The 20631-nt window shown below is 35.9% G+C and overlaps 1 protein-coding gene across 1 annotated transcript in view; it reads left to right on the forward strand.

Moving 5' to 3' along the window:
• MAN1A2 (mannosidase alpha class 1A member 2) overlaps window positions 1-20631 on the forward strand; it is a 203356-nt gene that overhangs the window by 12400 nt on the left and 170325 nt on the right. Inside the window, exons 2-3 of the mRNA XM_044672474.1 lie at window positions 1729-1984; window positions 13725-13821. Coding sequence (XP_044528409.1) covers window positions 1868-1984; window positions 13725-13821 — 214 coding nt within the window. The 5' untranslated portion in view covers window positions 1729-1867. The remainder of the gene's footprint in view (window positions 1-1728; window positions 1985-13724; window positions 13822-20631) is intronic.

The following is a 20631-nucleotide window of genomic DNA, read 5'->3' on the forward strand; positions in this document are numbered from 1 at the left end:
TGATATTCTCTTCAACGTCTAGCATTAAATTCAAAACTAAAATATTCTTAGTGTGAAAGTTGATCTGATACTTGATTTTATAATTTTGGATTTAGTAGACTAGCTTTTCATTGGCCACTTACTTTCTTGTCATTATTCTTGTCACTTCTGTGGCATGATACCATGGGTTAGTTGGCAAGTATTTATATAATTATAGATTTCTAGAACCCTATTATATATGTTCTGTATATTCACTAGTTACTAATTTTCAGAACCAATACTTAAATACTTCAAAAATTCTCTTATCTCATTAGATATGGATATATCCTCTATGGTCTGGGAATAAAAAAATACTTTATTATTAGAGTTAGTTGCAAAAAGATGTTTAAATTGGACATTTCTATGGAGGAAACCACCATCCTTCCAGTCACTTGGGTTTATAAACTTTCCTGACTTTCCTTACAATCAGTTGCCAAATCTTAGCCATTTTACCTTCTCACCATCTTTTGTATCTGTTCTTGCTTGTGTAGTATCTACTACCTTAGTTCAGAATCTTATCATCTCTCTCCTAGACTATTATAAGAACTTCCTAATTGGGCTTCTTGCTTCATGTCTTTTTCCTCTCCTGACTTGCACATGACTGCCTGCAACACAGGTGTGACCATGTAACCTCTCCAACATGTTCAAGAGTTCCATTGTACCTCCTTGGCTTCTAGGAGCAATTGCAGACTCCTCTCTGGTATTCAAAGGCCTTTACAGTCTTTCTCCCTCCCTTCCTGCCTCCCTGCCTTCTTCCTGCCTCCCTGCCTCCCTTCCTCTCTCTAGGCAATGGGTAAGTGACTTACACAGGATCACAGGGCTAGGAAGTGTCTGAGGTCATATCTGAACCCAGAACCTTTTTTCTCAATGCCTGGCTCTCTCTCACTGCCCCAATCCGATCTTGCAAGGCTTATTTTAATTACTCTCTATGCCAGAGACATTCTCCATCTTTACTTCTGTTTCTTATAATCTCTTGCTTCACTAAAAACTCTGTTCAAGTGCTACCTCCTATATGAAGCCTTTCCTGAAGCTGTGATACCTGTGTTACCTTTTCTCAGTTACCTTGTCTTTATTTTGCATATATTTTGTATATATTTACATATATGTTCTTATTATAGAATAGAAAATCTTGGAGGACAGGTAGCATTTCATCTTGCCTTTATATTCCTTGTGTCTAACACATAATAGATATTTATTGGTGGATTAAGATCCATAGAGCATTATAAAATTTTTTTGATCTAAACAGATGTGATTTCTTGTATAGCTATTTGTGTCACCCCTTCATTGTTTTTCTGTCTCTTTAGCTCACATATTTCTATTTCTGTCATCTTCTTTAGTCTTTACCCACTTCATCTCATTTCTATCTATCTCTACATTGGTCTTACTTTGCTAGTTTTCATGCTTAGACTATGCTTGTTTTTCTCTCATTTACTAATGGATCTCATCTGATCAATGAATTCTTTGTCTCTTACTCATTTTGTTACCAGTGCATATATGATTTGCTTTTCAAGATTTTTTAGTCTCTTGTCTCGTGCTAATGGATTGCTTCTACAGTCTAAGTGAAAGAATTGAAAACAGTCATGAGATAGGGTAATAACGGATAGTTATATATGTATAAGGATTTAAGTTCTTTTTTTGGAAGTCAACTTCTAATCAAGCCTTAAAAAATTTTTTTTTATTTTAAAAAATTTATCCTTATGTGTCTCCCAGGGAAGAAGAGGAACGTCTGAGAAATAAAATTCGTGCTGATCATGAGCGAGCTCTAGAAGAGGCAAAAGAGAAACTAAAGAAGTCTAGAGAGACGATACAAGCAGAGATTGAAACAGAAAAAAATAAGGTAGCCCAGGAGATGAAGAAGAAAGAAACCAAGCCACTGCCACCAGTCCCTTTACCAAATCTCATAGGAATAAATGGTGGAGAACCAGATGATGAAGACACCAGAGAAAAGAGGGAAAAAATTAAAGAGGTAAAGAGCTGAAATTTATACTGGGGAGTGGGTTGGGATGTGTATTTTGTACATTTTTGGATCTGTACTGTTTATGTCCTTGTTTGGAGAGAAACCTCCAAATACTCCACTAGTCTTGTTCTTTTTTCCTTCCACTCATATTGTAAGTAGGATTGCATCTTTTAATGTTACTATTAATATGAAATTCAGATATTATCTTGGGTTTTATTGCCGTCGTGGTCATTCATATAGTACCAATTTCTCTTATGATACTGTGTGATTCAAAAGACTTGTCCTACTTAATGACTAGTTGAACATAATTAAAACTGATTTCTTGTCATCATTTATTCAGGTATAAGATGATACTTTTTGCCCACAATTACTCTGAAATAATTTTTACCAATTTATAGAGTGCTTGAGTCCTATAGGGGTGGAAAGGGTACTTAAAGTACATTGATATATCGTGATTACTTAATCTTCTGCCCCACCCGCCACCCCCCACCACTTTTCATGGTTTTGTCGGTCAGAACAGTAAGCATACATGTAGCAGTTAAAATTTGCTAGGCACTGTACTGATTATATAAAGAAGGCCAAAGACAAGACTGATAATAACAGCAATTAATGGATGGCATTTTAAGGTTTACAAAGCGTTTATATAGTTCTTACTATATGACAGGCACTGTACTAAGAGTACTGTTTTGCAAATATCTCTTAATTATTAAATATTAATTCATTAAAACAAACTCATCATGTTAACATAACAGTATTTGTGTAACATTCTTTTACATATTTTTGTAAATCACTTTAATATCTGCCTTAATAGAAGACAGCAAAATTTTCATCTGTTAAGCATGCAGTCTTCTTGTGATGTGTGGTGACAATGATGTCACCAGAATTGGCCTTCTTTAGAACCTTTAAAAAGCTACTTTGTTCTAAAACTGCATTAAGGATGCTTTTTACCTGACCTTCACCTGAGGATTTCTTTGTCCCTTTTACCCTAATGATTACTGTTTGTTTTGTAAACAATAAAATTGTATTTGCTAATTCTGGGGGAAAAAAGTATGAAGAAGATCTCGCCTCATATAGATTTGTAATTGGAAACAGTAGGAGTATTTTAACAGTGAATTTTAGTATTACTCTGAAAATAGTTTTGACCTGACTGAAAAGGAACTGGGGGTCCCAAGAGTCTAAGAACCACACTTTGAGAAGTCCTGATTTATAGAATGTCATCATTCATTCGAATATTCATTCAATCAATCAGCTATGTTTTTGTTTTCTCCTTTATCTCTCCCCATATTTTATGCATCAGACTCAAGACAAGACTCAAACTGGTCTTCTGTCTGTTTTAAGATAGAAACTTTGTCCTTGGTAGAGGTAATGCCCACAGGAGTAAGAGTTGAACAACTTCACTTTCCTTTCTTTTTTACGATATCCCATCAACAAGTGGTAGTCTTGTACCCTTTTAGTTGATGGATATTTTTTCCATTATAGCTGAAAAACAAAATGAAACAAAACTACTCCACTTTTTTTTGCACATAACTTTCTTTGCCAGCCTCAAATTCTTTTGATCTTATTGAGCTGTACTTTTGCCTTCTTTCTTCTTCTTTTTTTTTGTTTTAAAGCCTTACCTTCCATCTTAGAGTCAATTCTGTGTATTGGCTCCAAGGCAGAAGAGTGGTAAGGTTAGGCAATGTGGGTTAAGTGACTTGCCCAACGTCACACAACTGGGAAGTGTCTGAGGCCAGATTTGAACCTAGGACCTCCCATCTCTAGGCCTGACTCTCAATCCACTGAGCTACCCAGCTGCCCCTGCCTTCTTTCTTAATAATTATTTTGTATCTGTTTTGTATATATTTCACATATTATTAAATTTGGATATATTATCTTCCTCTATAGAATGTAAGTTCTTTGAGAATTGAGACTTTGATTTATGTCTTTGTTTCCTCACTTTCTGGCATTATACCTTTAACTTAGTGGTTGCTAAATAAAATGCTTGTTTGATTGGCTATTACATGTTTTTGCTTCACTTTTCTCTACATGTAAGTTGGTTTAGAAGTGTAAGCTGGTTTCCTTAGACACCTTCCATTTTTCCTTCTCATTAGAATTGTTCGTTTGTAATTATATCCTCAGTGAGTTTCCCATCTTTCCTGGGATAATTTGCCAATGGTAAATGCTTAATTCATAGACAAACTAGTAGAGAGCTGTCTTTGAAGTCAGGAAGGAGTTTACACTCTGTTGTGAGAAACAGGCATATAAAGTCAGAAGACCTAGCTAAAGATACTAGCTCTGCTATTAACAGCCTGTGTGATGCTGGGTAAATAGTCACTGCTTCTAGAAATCTCAATTTTCATTTCTATAAATCTCTTCAGGGGTTAAATTAGAAGATTCCCTAACATCCTGTCCAGCTCTGAATCCTATGATGTTAATTACTACACAGGTTGAAGCTTAATTTATATATTATCTAGCATTCTTTGGACACAGTTTGTATTTTTTTGGCTCTTATTTTAGGGACCTATTTAGTCTGTGGAGAATAGAAGCTGGGATGGTAATTTGAAAAAAAGCACTGGTCTGGGAGATAGAAGGCTCTAGGTCTCGTCAATTCTTTTACCATTACCATTTCCATTGCCATTTATTTCTAAAATGAAAAGGTTGAGCTAACAAATGCTCTAAAGCCTGTTTCTTCCAGCATTAATATCCTGATGACAGAACTTATATATAGTATTATATATATGAACTCCCACCAGCTCCTAAAGTCTGTGACTCTATGAATTGGCTAACAGTGTCATTATAAGTATTTTGTCATAATTATGAACAAAATTCATCACTCAAATTTTTTGTGAATTACTTTACTAGTTATAAGCCTTGAAGTGTTTTCATGATGTGCACAGGGTTAGCACCTAGTATTTGTTGGTAGAGAATTTCTCTCTCCATTTTGTCTATTTAATGTCATCTTTCAGTGACCTGGAGGTCAAAGACCACCCAGTAAATTCAGGTATAGACAAGTCCTCAGAGAAAGGAAGTTCAAGAACTAAGGAACCAACGAGATAGGAAACTGATTCCACAGGCACTGCCCCCTAGGTGGCCCAGGCAAATTAAGAAACTGTGGTTGGTTCCTGAGATGTGATGTGTGAGAACTGGTGGTGGAGAAAAGAGCTTATAAGTGGAGACCAGGAAGTCTTTGGGGTCTTCTGGCTGGAGCGTGGAGGCTGGATGAACTCTTGTTGGTGGTGATCTTCAATCCGTCATGGTGGTTAATAGATTAGTAAGCTAAATACCGTTTTACCTCTTTCCTACTTTTCACTCTCTTTACTATTACTACTTTGATTTAATAAAGTTATAAAGCTACTAGCCACCTCATAATTTTAATTATTACGTACTTAAAGATACTTTAAAATTCATTTCTATCTATGTGTGACCACAAACAAAATTGTTATTATTTAAGGAAACTTAGATATGTTTTCTATGAAATATTGCTAAAGAGCAGTGTAATTTTCTGATCACATATATGTATTGATGGTTTTGCTTTCATGTGACTAAAAAGTCAGGCAATCACCAGTGTGCCTTCTAATACAAACTTCTGTGAACCAGTAGGACAATTTATAACATCAATAGTATAAGAATGAACAATTTTGAAGATTTTAAAAAAATGATTAATGTAGAACTAGGAGAGCAATTTGTATAATACTGCAAAGACAACTTGGAAAGCTTTAAGAATTATAATTAATATAATGACCATACATGATTCCAGGGAACAGATAATGTAACATATTATCTACCTTGTGATAGACAAGTGATGAATTTAGTGAATACTGTTTTCAGTTCATTAAAGATTTGTTAAGCACCTATTATGTGTCAAGAACTGTGCTAAGCAATAGGGATGCAAATAAATAAAAGACAGTCCTTGGTCTTGAGGACTTTAATAATCTAGGTAAGACAGAATACAAAAAGAATTAGTATTTCTTGGAGTTCAGACCAAGCTGAGCTGCTATTGGAAAGTTAGTGAGACCTAGTTCAGGGCTCCACACTGAAAAAATTACATATCATTTGAATATCATTATTAAGTGCTTATAAGATGTCTAGCATTGGCATTTTATGCAAAGTTTATAATAGAAAACCATATAGATCATCTCTTTCCTACTTAAAAATTTGTTTCCTATTTAATAAGTGAATTGCCTAAAAACAAAAATCAGTACCTTTCCACTGAGATCATCTCCAAGTTATCCTGTATGTATCTTGTTTTTATGTGATTATTTACTTGTTGTCTTGCCTAGTGAACTAAGAGCTCTTTGAGAGCAGAGACTATTTGGTTTTGTCTTTTGTTTCTGTTCCAGAGACCAGAAACTGAGGATTCAAAAATCCTCACTCCTTAGTACAAGGTCGGGTATATAGGCATCACTAAATAAGTGCTTGTTGACTGATGGATTTAAGGCTATTATTACTCACTTCAGAAGGCAAGCTTAAATTCTGCCAGATTCATTTGCTAATGCACTTTTAGTATTTAAAAATTTTCTCTTTTAATCTTAAGCTGAGAAAAAGTAAGACTTTTATGTCATATACATACATAAAAATCTTTTGATGAAATCTTAGAATGAGAATGATATCCAAAAGATTTGTGATTTTGTTAGTGTGGAGGACTGATATGGGAACTTATATCATTTTGGAGGAGTCAGCACTTCTGTGAATATCACTGAAGCTCCTTATGTTCGGCCCCATCTCAGCTCAAGTGTGAACCACCCTGAACGCCACTTTAACCAGAAAGTGGTTTTCTTGCTTAGATCTCCACTGAATAAGATGATCCAGGATAAATTGATCACTGGAAATCATTCATCATACTCAGCTCAGCCTTGGATACTATGTACCTTCCACCTCCCTTAACCACCTTCTCTCACTGCCCTTTCCCTTAGCTTCTCAATTTAGTCTGAACTTCATGGAACATACTTCCTTTTGTATGATACCTTCTTTAGTTTGTAGGTTTCCACTAGAATCATATATAGTCATTATAGTTCTTAAAGCTTTCAGAGTTGTTTGTTTTTGCAGTGTTGTTATGTAAATTACTCTCCTGATTTCACTTATTTCATTCTTTAGGAGTTTATAAAAATCTTCAAAGATGTTCATTATTATTATATTGATGTTATAAATTATTCTTCTGGTTCTGCCACTTTATGCTGTATTACTTGTATGAGTCTTTCCATGTTTCTTTGAAGTCATCTATCATAATTTCTTATAGCACAATAACCTATTGCATATATGTTCATGCTTATAGACACATATACCTGTACATGTGCGTATTTGTACCATAGTATTAATCACATTCATGTGCTACAATGTATTCAGCCATTCCTTAATTGATGGGACATTCCTTGAGTTTACTTTTTTTGCTACCACTAAAAGAACTGCTATGCACATTTTAATACATATATGACTGTTTTCTTTTTCTTTGATCTTTTGGGATATAGACCTAGCAGTAGTATAGCAGTCAAAGGTCATGAACTGGTTAGTAATTGTTTTTGTGTGTAATTCCAGATTGCTTTCTAGAATACTTGTATTTGTTCGTGTCCACAATTATGGCATCAGTGTGCAGTAAACCCAAGAAAGACTGGGAAAGGCTTTTTACAGGAAGTAGGACTATAGCTGAGAGTGGAAAGAAGCCAGGGAAATCAGAAGGGGACAATAAGGCACAGCCAGTGAAAATGCCTGGAAACGGGAGGGAGTGTCACATGTGAGGAACATGAAGGACATCAGTGTCGTTGAGTCAGAGTACATGGAGGCAGGAGGAAGGTATGAAAAATTGAAAAGGTAGGAAGGGACCTGATTATGAAGGGCTTTAGAAATTGAATGGAGATTTTATATTTGATCTGGGAGATAAGGAGCCACTGGAATTTTGTGTGTGTGTGTATGATAGACACTTGTGCTTTAGAAGATAATTTTGTAGCTAAAGTTGGAGGAATGGCTACAATGGGAAGAGACTTAAAGTAGGGAGACCTGTTGGAAGACTACTGTCATATATATGTAATGTGTAATGATTATAATTATATTGGTGGGTACTGTGGTGGTGGCAGTGGAAGAGAGAAGGTGACATATGTGAGAGATGTTTTGAAGGCAGAAACAAGAACTTGAAAGCAGATAGGATAGGGGGATTGGAGAGAATGAGAACTCCAACATAATATGTAGGCTGTGAGCCTGTGTGACCAGTATGGACAATGGTACCCTCAGTAGGAATGAAGAAGTAAAGAAGGGAGAGTTCGGAAGAGGATATATGATAATATATATGATATAATATGTGATGAGCTCTGGTTTGGACATATTGAGTCTAAAATGTTTAGGAGACATTTCTTTTGAGATGTCCAATAGGTAATTGGAGACTGGAGATCAGGAAAGAGGTCAGGGCTAGGCAAGGATACCTGAGAATCATCATAGAGATAATAAATGAGTATGCTATCCCTTTCCAGCTCTCTCTGTGCTTTACCCACATCTAAATTTATTTGTCCTAATCCCAACCTACAGTGGCTTCACCTATCTCTGTTTTCATTATCATACTCATTTTCCTTTCTTCAAAGTCTAGACCTATAGTTAACCAGTTCAGCTTTAAGTAGTCTTTGTCCTTTCAGTTCCTTACCCTTTTAAAAAGCCTTTCTAAACCCCTGGTCTAGGATTAGTCCCACAAACCACCTTCTCCTTGTAAAGGATGGACAATTAGATCTGAGAATTATCTGCGTAGAGATGATGATTGAATCCATTGGAGCTGGTGTAATCACCAGGCCACATAATAAAAAAACAAGAAGAGAAAGACCTCAATGCCTTGAGGAACACCCACAGTTAATCATGCATCTCCTCTATGAATATCCAGCAAAAGAGACTGAGGAGGGGCAGAGAGATAAGAGGAGAAAGAACCTGGAGAGGAAGGCCTAGGAAAAGAGAATATAAGATAGTGAGATTGCAGAGAGGTTAAATGGATGAGGATTGAGAAAAGGTCATTATATTTGGCAATAGAAGATTATTGGTAAAGTCTTCAATCTGTGACTGTTAACTTGATAATCACAAAACTGGAAGATATAGATATAATTAGGGGTGACAGTGGAATTTTGGATGATAAACAATTGTTTATATCAGAATGGAAATGAAATTTCTCACTTCATATACCTGAATATGAAAAAGTAGATTTATTATATTTGATCAAGATAGTGATAGTTTTAAGGGGGAAATTCAATAGAGGCATTTAATTGTACTAATCAAGGCTTATTTTACGAGATTAGCTAAAAAGAAACCCAAAAGAATATCAGATATGACCTAAAGGTTCAAATAGCACTTTATTAAGATGGTTTTATAGACCTTGATATTTTTCATTTGAATAACTCTTGAATTATAATTGCAAGGGACTGACTGTATAGAACATCAAGCTTAGAGCAATACAGAATTGTTGCATGTCATCCCTGAGGCTTCCTTCAGGATAAACATTCCTATTTTTTCAGCCAGTTCTCATGTAGTGTGGGCTCAAGGCATTTCACCTTTCTGTTCACTGTCCTCTGTAGAAGTCTCCAGTGTTTTGCTTTCCTTCCTAAAGTGTGATGCCCTGAATCAATCAATCCAGAGACATTTATTAAGCAGTTCCTAAGTGCTAGGCTCTGTGCCAGGCTCTAGGGAGAATGGAACACAAAATTGCAGATGTGATTTGACAAGGACAAGTACAGAATGATCACCTCTTTATTCTTAAAGGCAGTTCCTCTTTTAATGCAGCCTAAGGTTGTATTAATGCTTTGGACGACTAAATCATAGTTAATTCATGTTGAGCTAGCATTCTATTAAATGGCAAGAGCTTTTCCCTATAAACTGCTATCTAATTCTGCCTCTCCCTCTTCACTCCCTCATTTTGTAATTGTGAAGTCTTTTTTGAAGTCAAGTGTAAGACTTAACCATTGTTTTATATTAATTCAGTCCTGTATCTGAACTTTGTATCTGAACTCAGTCATCTTTGTGCTATCAATCCTCCCTCCATGAAGGTATCCCATCTGTTAATAAGTCCTAGAAAGGATGAAGAAGTAATATTTTACATTTATTCTTATCAGAAAAAAATTTTTTTTTAAGATTTGTCCCATTGCTGTATCCTTGGATCCCAAGTCAATCATTCAGTATTTTAGTTATCCTTGCTAGCTTTGTGTTAGCTGCAAATTTTATGAACATGCTATTTATGTCTTTATTTAGAATCTTTATTCAATAGGTTAAGGCCCAGGACAGACTACTAAGGCATACTACTAGAGTTTTGCTGAAATACTATATAGGAATAATGACTCTATGGTATTTATTCCATGGAAGTCTTGGAACTATCAAAATGGGAATTGAGTTTGACTTGGCATAGACTATTTTTGATACTGCTTTGTAGGGTTTAATTGACTATGGGTTCCCATTATAGTGCTTATGATAGGGATACTTATTTCTTTAATCATATATTAAACAATTTCATAAGAAGTTATTTAGGCCAAACTTGTTCTTTACTTGCCTCCCTAGTTTTCAAATCAGAATATCTGACCTCCATTCTTGTTGCCCTTTTCATAAGTTTCTATTGATGTACATGAATCCACTTTTCTAATACCTTTAATTGTGAAATTGTGATATGTCCAGGCTTGTTAACCTGAACTTTATTCATGGTTACTTATTCTGTTAAAAAGTAAGGCTTTAAAAATGCAGTATAAGTGCAGCTGGGTAGCTCAGTAGATTGAAAGTCAGGCCTAGAGACATGAGGTCCTACATTCAAATCTGGCCTCAGACACTTACTTCCTGGGCAAGTCACAACCCCCATTGCCTTGCCCAATGTTCGGCAACCTTTTTGGCCTTGAGAGCCATAAACTCCTGTGGAAGGAACCCCCCCCCCCCCAGCTGAAGGGCCCCCTGGGGCACATCCTGGGGCTCTGCCCGGACTGGGGAGGTGGAGCCAGATAGAGAGCCATACCTTGCTGACCCCTGGCCTAACCCTTACTACTCTTTTGCCTTAGAACCAATACATGGTATTGATTCTGAGATGGAAGGTAAGGGTTTTTTTTTTAAAATTATTTTAAAATGAAGTATAAATATATATTATTATGTTATTTTTTCCTCAGTTGTCTTAGCCCACTTATCCTACTCTCATAGCTAACCCCAACCCTGGATTTTTCTTATTTCTTGCTTCCTCTGCTCCTGTTTAAACATAATTCGATGAACAGTGCCAAGGGAAGTCAGAGAATTTGAATAATAGCTAGCATTTATGTATTTACATTAAGGTTTGCAGAGCACTTTATAAAGGTTATATAATTTGAAGAACAATTGTTATCTCCATTTTGATACATGAGAAAACTGGCTGAAAGGCATTGTGATTGCCACACTGCCAAATTACTTTGAATTGTTAAGATTAAAATTCTTTCAAGATTGCATCTTAATTTATAATTATTTATAAATAATTTAAAAAGCAGGTCAAAGAAAGAAAAGGCCTCTCCACCTACATAAGGCTGGCAGTTACTTTACCAAGCCTCCTCCAAGCTTGGTAGTTGTGCCCTTTTTCTCAGTTCCCAGCAAAAAAGCCCAATTTTCTCTCAGGACCCACATTGAAGCCTTTAATGATATCTCTTTTGAAAATGCTTCAGATTGTAGGACACTGACCTTGCTCTGGGCAAGAGGCAGCTCTTCTGGACTCCAGGGAGTCACTAGGCTTCTAGTGTCCCCCCAGAGTGCACAGGTCTGCTCTTCTCCCCCATTATCTTTTCCATATTCTTTTAATTTGATTAGAATTTGGAGCAAGTTACAGATGAATCCAATCAGGATCAATCCAGTCCAATCAAACATAATGTAAAAACGCTCCCCTTTTAGAAACCAAGGTTTTAATCTTGGAGTGGCAAGAAAGGAAATGGGTATAGGCTAGTATTAAATTCTTACAGTACTAACTGGGTCCACAACAAATCTGAAATTGCTTATCTCAGCTGGGCCCTAACTGCAAGACAAGCCTTTTATAGCTACCTAATTGAGTCCCTATCACACTACCCAAACAATCATTCTAAACCTTCTCTCGTTAAGCTTCCCATACCACAGCCTCTTAGCAGTGAATCTTAATTTAGTGTTACTGAGAAAATAGAAGCCATTTATCCCTAACTTTCTCTGGAAAAGAAGCTCTTTTTTGTTACATAACCAAATTTCTTGACATCATCTTCCATTCTTTTCTCTAGGTGGATATATGATAAAAAAGGGAACCCTTCTCTTTGCCAAGGCTAATCTCTCTGTGTATGTATGTATGTAATATATATGTATATCCCCATCTCTTTTTTTTTATATTAAATTGTCCTTGCAATCATTTTCTCTTTCTCAAATATTCATTTACTCCCTATACATTGGCTCCTTCCTTGGTGCCTAGAAATGCCTCCAGGTCTTATCTGTCCTTAAAAAACTCTAAAGATGTCCTAATAATTTTCTTAAGCTGTCTGCCTATATCTCTTTTCCTACACACAACTAAACTCCTAGAAAACACTGTCAGCTTTCCTTGCCTCTATCTCTCACTCTTTCCTTGCAATTTGACTTCTTACTTCCTCATTTAACAGAAACTATTTAGTGATCTCTTAACTGTTAAATCTGATTTTTCCCCCTGTGAATTCCCCAAATTTCATGACAACTTTGTAGCATTTGACACTACTGAGGACTCTTTTCTTTAGAATACTCTCTTGACTCTCTGAATACTCTCTTGGCTCTCTCTGTACTTGTCTTGTTCATTTTCTAAACTTTTCTCACTTAACCTATTGCTCGATTCACTTTTATGATGCCAAATTGATATTCTTTAAGTAACAGGCCTGACTTTGTTAAACAGAAATCTCTTGCTTGGAAAAAGTGACCTTCTTGATTTCTTGGATCAAATACAAACTTCTCTGTGCCATAATAAATCCTTTATTACTTGGTTCCAACCTCTCTGTCCATGTATATTAGATATTATTCCCCAACATGTACTACAGGCTAGTCAAATTGGCCTTTGTGTTTGTTTCTCACACATGATATTGCATCTCCTTGTTATCTTTGCATAGAAAGAAACTTCCTTCTCATCTCTTAGGATTCCTAGTGTCTTTCAAAGCTTAGCTCAAGTACTGCCTCCTACATGAAGGCTTACTAGATCTTTCCAGCTGCCAGTGTTTTCCCCTAAATTACCTTGTATTTATTTCGTATATAATTATACATGCATGGCATCTCCCCAGTAGAATACTGACATAGTTGGGCAAAATAACTCCCAATAATTGCTTTAATTTCTTCTTCGTTGGTTGTGATTTCACCTTTTTCATTTTTGACACTGATAATTTGGTTTTTCTTTTTCCTTTTTTAAAATCAAATTAACTAATGGCTTATTTGTTTTACCTTTTTTTCTTCCTAAAACCAGCTCCTTCTCTTTACTAATTCAATGGTCTTTTCTCCCCCAAAATCATACTTTTCTGTCTTAGAATCAATACTGTGTATTAGTTCTAAGGCAGAACAACAGTAATGGCTAGTCATTGGGGGTTAAGTGACTTTCCCAGGGTCTCACAGGTAGGAAGTATCTGTGGTCAAATTTGAACCCAGGACTTCCTGTCTCTGGATCTGACTCTCAGTCCACTTAGCCACCCAGCTGCCCCTCTCGTGGTATATTCTTTAAATAGTATGTGCTTATAGCTTTTGAAAATGGATTGTGTAGTGTTCTGTATGTTGTTCTTTCCAATGATGATTTCTTAGAAAAAATATACTGTGGATAATATAGAGTGATGTATTAAAATTCTTTTCTCTTCAGATGATGAAACATGCCTGGAGTAATTATAGGAAATATGGCTGGGGACATAATGAACTCAAACCCATTGCTATGAAAGGACATTCCACAAATATATTTGGTAAGTTGATTTTGTCTATTTGCATTATATCAGCTCATAAATTAAATTCTTAAAATTATCATACTTGAAATATTAGACATTCTCTTTTTTAGTTTTCTGTAATTCAGAATTACTGCACTCATTTTTATGAGCAGCTCAGTAGTTGTTGTTCATCTTTAGTTTTCAAAGAGGACTAGACCAATAATTATATGTATTGTGCAGTACATTAGTAAGTGACTGTCCTAAATGTCTAGGGGAGGGAGGTTTTTTGTTGAATTACTATTTTAGATGCTAAAATTTTTGTTGTGTTTTCTTTTCCATTAGAAAGTAATATAAGAGATTGATACTCAGAATTAATTGTCTCACCTTTCAGAGTTGTGATAGGCCCAGGAAGTCTTTGAACACGTGTTTGTCTTCTCTAGCTCTGATTGAACCCTTAAATGTTAGAAACATGAAAAGAGCCATTGAATGAATCAATTCCAGGGTCTTTTGAGAAATTCTCATTTTGTTCTATTTGAAGAGGAAGTGAAGTCAGGGGAATTTTTTCTTTGTATTTCTAGCACTTAGCAGAGTTGAGTTGAGTGTAATGAAATGAAATGGATTGCCATTCACAATCACTTCATTTCATTTCAGTTAATCTTTAGAATCTGTCCTTTCTTCCTTGACTTTAGGGCTCAGAAATGGAGGAAGTAAAAGTAACCCCTCCAGGTATCTTCTAGAAGTTTAGGGCTGTAGGAGTTTCAGATTTGGCTCCAACATTTAAAAGTGATGTGACTTTTGTCAGTTTGTTTATTAGCTTCTTTGAAACTTCTTTGAAGTAGCAATAATATACTATTTATCTCGAAGGATTGCTCTGAGTAGAAAGATGGACTTGTCTTTAGAGGCTCCTTGAACTGAGTTTCTGGGACCAAGACTTCTGAATACAGCTCTCTCTTAAACAGATATTTTGTGATGAGTAAGACAAAAACCCCCTCCTCTTTAAATTATGCATATTTAGAACTCCAAATGTGAATCAGAATGTAGGGAGACTGTTGACATGTTTACTGTTTGATGCACACATGCATACACACACATTTATTTTTGTGTGTAGTTCTATGTATCTGTACATACATGTGTATTTGATATCTAGAGAGGCAACTCTAAGGAGGATGATGGGAACATTGGATAGGTAACCTTATGAAGCTATTGCGAATGGGAATTGTGAATAAACAGGGCAGTTTGAAAGAAACTATGCATTCATAAGGTAGGTAGTAGGAAGGAGATAATTTTTTAACTTGATGAGAGTAATAAAGTTTTACTGTGTGGCCTCCCCCTCCCCCCCCCGCAAAGACTAAAAAAGTAAGAAGAGGGGGTCTATTGGTATTCTTTATCTCAAAAGAGAAAACTTTGTTCTTGCTTGCATACCACTTTTAGATTAAATTTCTTCTAAAATGCTGGGTTTTTTGTTTTGTTTTTGTTTTTGTTTTTTTAAAAATATCACTCCCTTGCTCAGAAGCCTTCCTATTACCTTCAGGGTAAAATACAGTCCTGGCATTCAGTGTGTTTTAAAAACCTAATAAGACTTGTGCTAGACTACTTTTTTCAACTTTCTCTTATAGATGGAAAAATCATGAGTCCATTCTCTCAGAGTGATTTCTTTAACATTTCCTAAACATATCATGCTCACTTAAACCTGAAATGTCCTTCCCTCTCCTTATTACTTATGCACATCTTATTAATCCTTCAAGATCTATCCAACTTAATCACTTTTTAGAAGCTGCCTTTGACTGCTCTATAATCCTATAGCACTTATCTGTATTATTTATTTTACACTTACAACGTATGTCACCTGGAAGATTATTTTGTCTTTTATAGCGGTGTTAGTGAATGTTTTCAAGATCATGTGCCCAAATTGCAACTTCAGGTTGCCTGTGAGCCTCCCACATCACCCCGGAGAGTAGAGGGAAAAAGTGCTCGCTTTGGGGGGCTGGACAGAGGGCTGGGCCATGTGAAAAATGTCCTTGGGCACTGTAGAGAGGGGGGACGGGGCAGACCTCTCCATGTTACCTTGGCATCCATGCCATGGCTTCACTAACACAGTTTTATAGTATACAAATCTTGTCTTTTTAGCTAACTTAGAAACTCATCAATGATAGAGTTTTTGACCCATATATCTTTATCTTTTTGAACTTTTGTGCATATTTTCCTCTAAATGCCCCCATAGCACTCCCATCCAATATACGTGGGGGGCTTTCCAGCTTTACCTGACCCAGCAGTATAGCACACTGTTTAACCTCTCGCTTGCTTCATTGCTAGTCTATCTCCTTTTGTGACAACATATTTCTTGAATATTATTTACACTACTTCATGTATTTTATTCATCATTAATAATATGCTTCAACAAATTGTTGTCCAATATAAAGCTCTCTATTTTTCTTTGGATGATGTTTGGAGATAGTAATATTTTGTTATTTGTAGCATATAATTCCACTGAAGAATTCTGTGTTTAAAAACTTGGGCTTTTGTTTAATGTTTAAGGAAAACATTATGCAGTTTCCCAGATTTATTTTAGCACATGGTCTTTCCTTCCTGTTCTGTTCTAAGCTCAATTTATAAATTATTTGCTGTATATATGTAAGACAAGTACTGATTAATCTGTTCAATAGCCTGTCCATTCAAATTTACTCTAGCATACTCTAGACTAGGGGACGGCAATGTATGGCTCTTGAGCCATATCTGGCTCTTTTGAGGGCCAGATATGGCTCTTTCTGCAAGAGCCATAAAGTCCATTTTTTTTTCAGGCACTGTTACAGGAGCGGCACTGTGAGCACTGTATGGCTCTCACGAAATTATATTTTAAAAAATGTGGCATTTATGGCTCTCATGGCCAAAAAGGTTGCCAACCCCTGATCTAGACAATGATCATTCTTTTTGTTTCTGATTGTTAGACTAAGCTTTTTTGAGTGGTTATAGATTTTATTTAGTTGATTCTGTAGTTAGTAATCTGGAATTTGTGCAATTGACATAATGCCCTTTATAGATAGAAGCATCTTGAGGATCTCACTGTCTATAAGGAAATATTCTTTCTATTTGTTCCCTTCACTGGATATTCCCTGTGGTGAATATAAAATCTCCTTTTTTTTTTTTTTTTGTTTGACAAAAATATCTTGTTATCTTCACCTAAGAAACTTTTAAATTGAGGATGGCTAGGCATCCCAGTGGATTGAGAGCTAGGGCTAGAGACAGCAAATCCTGGTTCAACTCTGGCCTCAGACACTTTCCAGCTGGGTGACCCTGGGTGAGTCCCACTTAATCCCCATTGCCTAGTCCTTACTGCTCTTCTACCTTGCAACCAATACGCAGTATTGATTCTAAGATGGAAAGTAATTTTTTTTTAAACACTTTTAAATGATCTCAATTTATTCATGGGCAATGCTTTAGCGGAGGTCTTTTATTTATTTATTTATTTATTTGTTTGTTTCTCAGTTTTTATTTATTTAGTATATTTTTCCATGGTTCTCTTCTCTGTCCTCTCTTCTCTGCTCCCTCCCAGAACTGACAAACAATTCCACTGGGTTATACATGTATTATTGCTCAAAGCCTATTTCCAAGTTACTTTAACAAATTACATTTGTTTTAGAGTGATCTTTTAAAAGCCAGATCCCCAATCATATACCTGTATAAATAAGTGATAAATTATATGTTTTTCTTCTATGTTTCTGTTCCCGCAGTTCTTTCTCTGGATGTGGATGGTTTTCTTTCTCATAAGTTCCTCAGGGTTGTCCTAGATCATTGCATTGCTATTAGTAGCAGAGTCTGTTACATTTGACATTTTACATCCCATGGTGTTTCAGTTTCTTGTGTACAATGTTTTCCTGGTTCTGCTCATTTCACTGCATCAGTTCATGGAAATTTTTCCAGTTCATGTAAAAATTAAGCAGATCATCATTCCCTTATGGTGCAGTAGTATTCCATCACCATCATATAACACAATTTGTGCAGCCATTCCCCAATCAATAGACTCCCCTCCTCCTCCTCATTTTCCAGTTTTTTTGCCACCACAAAAAGCCCAGCGAGTAATATTTTTGTACATTTTTCATTATCTCTTTGGGGTACAAACCCAGTAGTGGTATAACTAGATCAAGGACATGCATTCTTTTAAAGCCCTTTGGGCAAAATTCCAAATTGCCTTCCAGAATGGTTGGGTCAGTTCACAACTTTACCAGCAATGCAGTAGTGTCCCAATTTAGCCACATCCCCTCCAACATTATTTTCCTTTACTGTCATATTGGCCAATCTGCTAGGTGTGAGGTGGTATCTCAGAGTTGTTTTGATTTGCATTTCTCTAATCAGGAGAGATTTAGAACACTTTCTCATGTTGAAATAGGTAACTAAATAAATACTAGGCCTAAAAGGATAATAGGTGATAGGGATAGGATAAAAAGGTGATAGAGGGAATGTTTTGTTAAAATAAGTTAACTGCCTAACAAACAGGTAAAAAGGGAAACACACCTACTAACCCAAATACAAGACAAAGCCAGGAGTAGAGTGTAACAGGATAGGGAATGACAGTTAACTCCCTCCCCAACTGCCTCCTTAGACCAGCCTGGGTTTCAGTTAAAACTTTATGGGTTCTTTAGTTGGTATTAGAGAAGAAAGCACACATGGAAATACAAAACACTAAACCCTCTTTAATAAAACAAGGGAAGGTGAGTGGGAGAGGTTTAACTGACTACTGAATAAGACCCAGCCAACTATTAGTTATATTAGGCTGGCTGGCTGAATCAGGGTGACTGGTAAGCCTATCGGAGATCAGGGGTTTTCTCACTCCACTGGAGACACTGGTCCAGATGAATCCTTGATGACACAGAAACAACCTCTTGAACAGCCAATAAATCCAAACTGTGGAGATAGACACACTGCAACTGGTCCACCCAGATACAAGGTCTTGATCTCCTTCAGTCAAGGCACTTAGTTGATTCAAAGAAACTGGTTTCCAAGAGATGGCAGGATCACAGCTCACAAGCTTCAATCTCCAGCTCTGCCAGTTCCAACCAATACCCTCCTCAAACTTGCTGCTGCATTCCTTCTAAGAATGTCCACATCAGCCAGCCAGCTCTCTGTCTCTTGCTACTCACATATTCATATCTACCTTATTTATATGCTCTACCTTATATTTACCTACAACAATGTAATTATTGATAGTTTTGATTTTTTCATCTGAATACTGCCTATTCATATCCCTTGACCATTTGTCAATTAGAGCATGGCTTGATTTCTTTTCTTTTCTCTCTTTTTTTTTTCATAAATTTGATTTAATTCCTTATATATTTGGGAAATTAGACCTTTGTCAGAGAATTTTGTTATAAAAATTTTTCCCCAGTTTATTGCTTTCCTTTTAATTTTGGTTGCATTAGTTTTGTTTGTACAAAACCTTTTTAATTTAATATAATCGGAATTATTCATCTTATATTTTATAATGTTCTCTATCTCTTGCTTGGTCTTAAATTCTTTCCTTTTCCAGAGATCTGAAATGTATACTATTCTATGTTCTCCCAATTTATTTATGACTTCACTCTTTATATTGAAGTCATTTATCCATTTTGAATTTATCTTGGTATAGTGTGTGAGACGTTGATTTTAACCTAATTTTTATCATACTGTTTTCCAGTTTTCCTAGCAGTTTTTGTCATAGTGGTTCTTGTTATGAGGAGGTCTTTTAAAGCAGCGTCTTGCTGCTTTAAATTTGCTGCTTTAATTGAATTATTATAGAAAAAATTATTATAGATACCAACAAAAATAGGTATTGTATCTTAATCTTCTAACTTTCCCTGTGGGCTTCCCTATGATTTACAAACATACCAATGTCTTCCCCATCTTTAAAAAAAATCCTCACTTGACCTAATAGTCATCAGTTTCCCTATATCTGCTAATGGTTTTCCTATATCTTAAATTTCCTTTATAGCAAACATTCTGCCACTCATTCCTCCACCCCCTGCCCTACTGCAAGCCATCTACAATTAGTACCTTAACTTTCTGTTCTTCCCACCAATGCACCAATGATCACACCAAAATCTCAAGCCTGGGTGTATGTAGGTGTGCGCGCGTGTGCGCACGCGCACGCACACACACACACACACACACACACACACACACACCCCTGGATATATTTGGATCTATTGGAGCTGGTGAGGTCACCAAGATGGATAGTATGGATCTGGAGTTCTTTTTTTTTGTTGTTGTTGTTATGATTTCTTTAGCAGTCTGGGAAAGACTGGTAAAGTCTTCTCAGAAATATATTTTTTAAATGTATAAAATAAAATGCATAAGATTATTATTATTTTATTTATTCATTTACTCATCCACTAACCAATCATTTAATTAATTTGCTCATTTATTCACTTATTTACTTACTCATTTATTTATTTATTTGCGTCCTCCCACATTTATTTATTTATTTGTTTGTGTGTAAGCCCTTATCTTCTGTCATAGGATCAATATTGTATATTGATTCTAAGGCAAAAGAGTGGTAATGACTAGGCAATGGGGGTTAAGTGACTTGCCCAGGGTCACACAGCTGGGAAGTGACTGAGGTCAGATTTGAACCTAGGACCTCCCACCTGTGGTCCTGGTTCTCAATCCACAACTGCTATCTAAAATGCATTAGATTAAAAGGCAAACCAGTTATATTGAAAGTAATTATAAAAATCTTAAAAATAAATAACTTCAGAAATTAAATTCATAAATCCTTAGGTTAGGAAACTAGGTTAAGCTATAGAGGGCAAATAGGAAGACTCAGGCATCCCCTTTAATGATATCTACAGTTAACAGATGTATCCCAAATGACCATCC

Source organism: Gracilinanus agilis, chromosome 4 (assembly GCF_016433145.1).
Source record: "Gracilinanus agilis isolate LMUSP501 chromosome 4, AgileGrace, whole genome shotgun sequence".
Classification (NCBI taxonomy): Eukaryota; Metazoa; Chordata; class Mammalia; order Didelphimorphia; family Didelphidae; genus Gracilinanus; species Gracilinanus agilis.